General features: G+C 43.8%; 1 protein-coding gene across 1 annotated transcript in view; it reads left to right on the plus strand.

The window, feature by feature from the left end:
* Nucleotides 1-4,453, plus strand: part of WBP2 (WW domain binding protein 2) — a 56,573-nt gene extending 52,120 nt beyond the window's left edge. Inside the window, exon 8 of the mRNA XM_040330083.1 lies at nucleotides 3,557-4,453. Coding sequence (XP_040186017.1) covers nucleotides 3,557-3,610 — 54 coding nt within the window. The 3' untranslated portion in view covers nucleotides 3,611-4,453. The remainder of the gene's footprint in view (nucleotides 1-3,556) is intronic.
* Nucleotides 4,454-7,747: the final 3,294 nt, after the last annotated feature.

Genomic DNA, 7,747 nt, shown 5'->3' on the forward strand with positions numbered 1-7,747 from the left:
ATTGATCCACAATTCCCAGGTTTTGGTAAATCGCTTTGTGGATATATTGGCTTTGGCAAATGAGAATTCTATTAGGAAATGCAGATTAAGTAGTCGGATGGTGTCTTTCAGTAGAGAAGGGTGAGAAGATTTCCATCTTTTTTGCAATTGCTAGTCGTGCTGCTATCAGAATGTGTGTCACCAGTGTTTATAGATGTCTAGGCCAGGTAGGAATTGAGAGCCCCAGGAGCAGATCCAGTGGGGACATCGGGATGGTAATTTCACACAAAGAGAAGATTCGTTTCCTCACTTTTTCCCAGTATTTTTTGATGGATGGGCACCAGTTGTGTGAGAGACAGACAGTATTATCGCAGCCTCTCCAGCATTTAGATGAGGTGGCAGGGTATATCTTGGCCAACCTTTCTGGGGTGAAATACCATTTGTGGAACAACTTTTGTACGGATTCCCAATGTTTGATGCAGCGAGATAGACGTAGAGGGATTGTGAGGGCTTTCTGCCATTGTTTAAGAGTGGGTGGCTGGCTTACTAGTGAGGACCAATACTGGGTGGATGAGGAGAGTATATCTGAAGAAGGTTTAGTGATCAGCTTGTAAACTAGGGAGATTCCTTTGGCTTTAGAGTCATTAAGGTTGTAATATTTTAGTAAGGCGAATGAAAGAGTCCATATTTGATCAACGTAGTTTAGATAAAATAGATCTTATCCGTAGGTAGAGAAAGAATGTTTTATTGGATAGGCCTAAATTGTTGTAATAGTTGAGAAAAGGGATGGAGTCCTGATGTTGAGAAAAGCATTCCTATGTTGGTAATACCGGCCTTAGTCCATTCCGACAGGGGTAAGTCGGAGGTTAGAAGATTTATAGCTCCAATTCAGATAGAGTGTCCAGTGATATCCCTGCGTCAAGTTGAGAGATTGCTGCCCACACCCTTAGGGAGGCAGTGATGGCGCCAAGTGGGTAGTGCTTCGGGTTGAGGTTAAGCCAGGTGAGTCATTCAATGTTTTAATCCAGCAGTGGTCAACAGTATAGGGGACTCATGTGCAGCCCCTGATGTTACCAAAGGGTCACATGTAATATTCTAAGAATGTATTGCTACAAAAAGATGTTAGAGACTGCAAACATACAACTGGAGATACAATAGCCAGAGACTACAATCATGCTCCAAGGGATTGTTAGAGACTCCAAACTTGCTGTAGGAGTTAATGAAGACTGGGGACATGTTTTGGAAGACATCTCCAAAATACCATCATGGATAAGAAAATAAAAGACATGAGGCATCACTGCATACTTAAAAATGAGTGCTTTTACATGTGCCCCCCGCCCCCAGACCTCCTTAAAAATTACTTGTGTATGTCATTTTCTAAGTGCATTAACAAATTGTATATTGTCACTTTCATATTGCCTAACTGGCCAAATGTGGCCACTATTTTTGTTACCCACATTTTCAAATAAAAAGAAATGATGTGCTACATTTGACTTAGCAAGATCATATATATATATATATATATATATATATATATATATATATATATATATATATATATATATATATATGGGCAGATCCACAAAAGAATTAAGCCGGCGTAATTTTAAATTTCCTGCCTCGTATCTTTGTTTTGTATCTTCAAAACAAGATATGACGGCATCTCGGGTCGATCCGACAGCCGTACGTCTTAGTACGCCGTCGGATCTAAGATGCAATTTTTCGGCGGCCGCTAGGTGGCGTTTCCGTCGAATTCCGCGTCGAGTATGCAAATTGGCTAGTTACGGCGATCTACGAACGTACGTCCGGCCGGCGCATTTTTTTACGTCGTTTCCGTTCGGCTTTTTCCGGCGTATAGTTAAAGCTACTGTTATGAGGCGTACTCAATGTTAAGTATGGCCGTCGTTCCCGCGTATAAATTTGAAATTTTTACGTTGTTTGCGTAAGTCGTTTGCGAATAGGGATTTGCGTAGAATGACGTCACCGTCGGAAGCATTGGCTTGTTCCGGGTTAATTTCGAGCATGCGCACTGGGATACCCCCACGGACGGCGCATGCGCAGTTAAAAAAAAACATCGTTTACGTCAGGTCACGACGTATTTACATAAAACACGCCCCCATCACAGAGATTTGAATGCCGCGCCATTACGCCGCCAAAGATACACTACGCCGCCGTAACTTACGGCGCGGATTCTGTGTGGATTTGAAAAAAAAAGTAAGTTACGGCAGCGTAGTGTATCTTAGATACGCTACGCCCGGCGGATAAATGCGCCGCTGTACGTGGATCTGCCCCAAAATATACAGTAAGATCCGAGAAAAAAACATTAAAAAAATGGACAGCACAGACAAAGTAAGATTAAGTGAAAAAAATGAAACAAACCATTAAGAGCCCATTCACACAGGGGCAACATGACTTCTAGCACGACTTTGGGAGGCAACATGGACACGACTTGAGTATGAATCGGGCAACTTACATGGCAACTTCAAGTCGCCTCCAGGACAGGAGGCTTTCCAGTGGCCAATCAAACAACAATCAGCTCTGTGGGAGGGAGGGGTTTGCCTGAGAAATGTATGTTATCTTCCTGTAGTGTTGCTTCAGTTAAACCGGATGTTCCGCCAAAAAAAAATATTAAAAGCCAGCAGCTACAAATACTGCAGCTGCTGACTTTTAATATAAGGACACTTACCTGTCCTGGAGTCCAGCGCCGTCCGCAGCAGATGACGAGCGATCGCTCGTCACCCTGCTGCTCCCCCCTCTATCCACGCTGAGGGAACCAGGAAGTGAAGCGCTGAGCCTTCACTGCCCGGTTCCCTACGGCGCATACACGAGTCGCGCCCGCCGATTGGCTCCCGCTGTGTGCTGGGAGCCGAGTGTTCCCAGCACACAACGGGGGGGGGGGGGCGACGGGATGTGACGCAATGCCCGTCTTTTGCCCGTCTTTTTGAATGCCGGGCCGGAAGTGGGTGCAAATACCTGTCTTTAGACAGGTATCTGCACCCCCCTCCCCCCTGAAAGGTGTCAAATGTGACACCGGAGGGGGGGAGGGTTCCGATCAGCGGGACTCCACTTTAGGGTGGAGAACCGCTTTAAGACAGTGATCCGACTTCTGAGGCGACTTTCATTGAAATCAATGGGTACAAGTTGCCTACAAGTTGGATTGAAGTAGTACAGGAACCTTTTCTGAAGTCGGAGCAACTTCAGTAGTGTACATTAGGACGGCTCCCATTCACTTCCATTCATTTTCTCGACCGCGTGGCTTGGGGCAACTTGGGGCGACTTGAAGTCGGATCCCAGGTCGCCCCAGTGTGAACCGGCTCTTAACCACTAGAAGCCAGTCTAAAGAATATTTTTCCTTCACTGGCTTTAGTAAGCAACCAAAAAAGTAAAACACAGAATACGGTCTTCATGAGCCCCAATGTCCGTACAGTAAATATCAAAGGGCCGCAGGTTGGGCACTAGGGTTTTGATCGATATGGAATCGCTTATTATACCTAGATTGATCACAATTCACTGTTTCTATGGCCACCTTAAGCATTAGAGTAACACAAAGTGTAATCCATATTTTCTTTTTCTTCAGGATTTTCCTCCACCACCTCCTTACTTTCCACCAGATGAAAAGAAAAACCAATAAAACACCTTCAACTAAGAACCTGTCATTCCTTTATAGCTTCCTAACTTGAAGCCGGATCTTCCAAAGACGCTAATCTTGTATCATTCCTGAAGATAGTCTTCCTGTTAGTAAGACCCCATAGCTCATTAAAGTCTAACTCCTGGCCTAGCCACTTGGACTCAGTGGCCCTTACACTGTATGTTTTTACTTTTTCTTTTAAAATACTTACCAATTCCATATGACGTGACACAATGGGTCCTCTACCAATGTTCTCCAGTGGGGAGTGATCCTCGATGATGCAGAGAGCAATGCTTATGTGATAACATTAGCACCACTCTGTACATCATTACACTGTGAATGAAGGGTTCTGTGGTTATACCCCCTCAGGGGTAGGTCCGTGTCCTTGGTCATAGGGGTTGAATGATGCTGGGTGGCATTTAACCTAGGGGGCTGAGGACATCTTGTAGTGAAAAATGAAGTACTGCAGGGGATAGCTCCAGGTCAAAGGTAATATGCAGCCTGGGATGTTTTTTTGTTTTAAGCTGCTGGGGGAATTTTGTAAATTACAAAATTGGCCCAGAGTTGGCCTTAACATTTCTGATCAGCATTTGGCAGGCTCTTTTTGGCAGGATAGTTTCTAGTCTTCTGTAGATCTCATCAGAAAGACCATTCTATGTCTTGCACATCTAAATCATAGCAGACTGGATAGACTGTACTGCATCCTGCTATATTAGGCATGCACTAATCTTCATCTCTGTTATTTGATTGCTGTGCGTATGCAAATAATTTAAAATTTAATTTATTTTGAAGGATTCAAATTAGAAATATACTGTACATAATATATTAAACCAAGATAAAAATTTACTAAGCTGTCATGTCTGTTTATTTTGATAAATGAGCTCTTAAAAAAGGAATTCTACTGTATCTGTCTAGTATACTTGCACTCAGCTGTAGAAGGCTGGACTGTAAATATTTGACTGGCTGGAACTGTTCTTCAATACTGCATGTACTTACAGCTCATGTGATGCGAGCAATACTGTACTGTAATGTGAGTAGTTTAAAAAAAAAATGTAATACTTTAATAAAACGATATTACGCTATATGCATGACAGAGCAACATAGAAGAGTACTTGTCCATCCAAAACAAGAGCAGCGGGGGTTGCCGAAGGGAAGGCTGTTGGTTTGTATAAACAGCAATCATAACATCTTGGTCTGGTAAGTGTGGAGACTTTATATATGTTTATGGACTTGTTTGCAGATTCGTTTTAGGCACAAAGCGCTTTATTACATATATGAAATTTTTATATTAATAAGTTGACACATGGTCACGGAGCACTTTAATATTACGAATTGATTTAATTGTTTATTTATTGGATCACAAAAATCTCAGAGGAGGTAACAAACAGTATTACAATTAAGCAGTTTATTGTAGATCAACCAATAGTAACACTGCATAGCTTTGATTTTGAAGATAAGTTTGTTGCACTGCCTTTTGGCCAGTCCTCTGCTCCCAGCATTCACAAAGGTCTTAAAGGGGTTGTAAAGGTAAAAAAAATGTTTTCCCTAAATAGCTTCCTTTACCTTAGTGCAGTCCTCCTTCACTTACCTCATCCTTCGATTTTGCTTTTAAATGTCCTTATTTCTTCTGAGAAATCCTCACTTCCTGTTCTTCTGTCTGTAACTCCACACAGTAATGCGAGGCTTTCTCCCTGGTGTAGAGAAAGCCTCTTGAGGGGGCGAGCAGGAGTGTCAGGACGCCCACTAACACACAGCTCCTTTCTCTATCTGCAAAGTAGAGAGTGTCCTGACCCTCCTGCTCGCCCCTCCCCCCTCAAGGGAGGGGTCAAGCACGACACTCCACACCAGGGAGAAAGCCTTGCATTACTGTGTGGAGTTAAGAACAGGAAGTGAGGATTTCTCAGAAGAAATAAGGACATTTAAAAGAAAAATCGAAGGATGAGGTAAGTAAAGGAGGACTGCACTAAGGTATAGGAAGCTATTTAGGCATTTTTTTGTTTGTTTTACCTTTACAACCCCTTTAACACCTCTGCTGTTCCTGCTCAGAACCCAGGGCATTCAGGTTATGGACTATCCAGATGGGGGGGGGGTCATCAACCTGTAGATCACAGGTGACTGGCAGAGTGCAGTCTGGGCTTGCTGACCTGCCATTCCAAAGCATCAAACAGAGTGCAATGCAGAGACACTACTTGTAAAGTTGGGGCTGTAGTATTGAGCAAGAACCGCATAAGCTGATGTCTCCTCTGTAGTGCTGGCTCCTGTCCCGTGCGGAGTACCAACTGCACGCCACCTCTTATTCCAGTTGGCGGTCTCCAAAATGGTGCCAGAAGCAGGAAAGAGGAGATCTTCAGGTCTGTGTGAAGCAATACACTGGGCATAATAGTACAAGGCAGTGTTTCCAATTCCAGTCCTCAAGGCACCCCAACGGGTCATATTTTCAGGCTTTTTATTATTCTGCACAGGTAATTTGATCAGTTTCACTGCCTTGGTAATTACCACAGTTGCACTGCAATGCACTGCAGTGTGCTTTCAGATTTCCTGTGGGTTTGCTGTGCTTAGCCATACACTTCTATTATATCCTGTGGCTTTGGTGCACTTTTTTGAATGCAGCCATTTTTTCAGAAAGTGCACCACGCCTGCAGGATATAATTGAAGTCTATGGCAAAGCACAGCTAATCCATGAAAGTTGCATATGCATTTCGCTGCACCCACGGTGCAGGTAAACCGCAGCACATCAGTGTGAAGGCAGCTTTATAGGGAGCTCAGAACAGGAAGGGTTCATTTGCATTTTCAGTTTGAGGGGTAGTAAAACCCCATAGTTAAGATGTGTTTTTATCACCCCCACTTATACTGCACTACCTTTAGCTGCAGTGGTTAGGGGTGTATACATGTTGCAGCTGGAGTTATACACCCTGTTATGATTGGTGGGTGTAGTACCTGCCAAGCATGACCCATTCAAGTGAATGAAGCCAGTCTGCAACCTTGTGCAGTGCAGCAAAATAGGGGTTAAAGCAGGCAGCATTGTGTTGCTTTTCTTACCACCTGCTTTAACCCCTTGGACCCTACAGAAGCATGCAGTTGCAGGGCACTTGCAGAGTGGCCCTATTTACTTGAATAGGTCGCGATTGACAGGCAGAAGCACCCACCAAATGCAACAGGGTGCTGCAGGAGTGTCAGGACACTCTCTACTTTGCAGATAGAGAAAGGAGCTGTGTGTTAGTGGGCGTCCTGACACTCCTGCTTGCCCCCATCCCCCCCCGAGGTTTTCTCCACACCAGGGAGAAAGCCTCGCATTACGGTGTGTAGTTACAGATAGAAGAACAGGAAGTGAGGATTTCTCAGAAGAAATAAGGACATTTAAAAGCAAAATGGAAGGATGAGGTAAGTGAAGGAGGACTGCACTAAGGTAAAGGAAGCTATTTAGGGGAATTTTTTTTTACATTTACAACTCCTTTAAACCCATGACTGCTGTGTAATGCACGCAAAATAAGGTTTGAGGAGACAACGCTGTGCCTAGTGATCTTTGACTTCTCCCATGTTGTTCAGGTAGATCTCCACCTCTTTAAGGTTGCCTACCCCTGATCTAGATGACCTTTTGCTGAAGAATTTATCTCCGGACCAGTTGTCAGAAAATGTCCACTGGACAATTCAACTGCTCCAGGCTTTTGGCTGGATGAATAATTTAAAAAAAACATGCTCCAACCTTCTGGAATACTTGGGTCTGGTCCTGGATACATCCTAAGCAAAAGTCTTCCTTCCAGAAAAGAAGGTTCTTTCTCTCAAAACCTATGCTTGAGAACGGAGATCCAAGAGAATGATTCCCTCCTTCGAGGCTCTATCCTTTCGCCCAATTTCATTCAAGAACTCTCCAACAAAATATTCTCGCAGCATGGAAAAAGCAAGGCGTTTCCCTTGACCTACTCAATGCTTTATACAGCCAAGCAAGAACTCCCTTGTCTTGGTGGATCAGCACCAAATTCGCTACTGGCATTGAAATTTTTTGGGGATTTTTGGATTTGCACTTTGCACATTCTGAGCAAAGTAACAGGTTCACATTACCGTATTTTCCGGCGTATAAGACGACTTTCTGGATGCAAAAACATGCATCCAAAGTCGGGGGTCGTCTTATACGCCGGGTAC

This window comes from Rana temporaria, chromosome 12 (assembly GCF_905171775.1).
Source record: "Rana temporaria chromosome 12, aRanTem1.1, whole genome shotgun sequence".
Taxonomy (NCBI): Eukaryota; Metazoa; Chordata; class Amphibia; order Anura; family Ranidae; genus Rana; species Rana temporaria.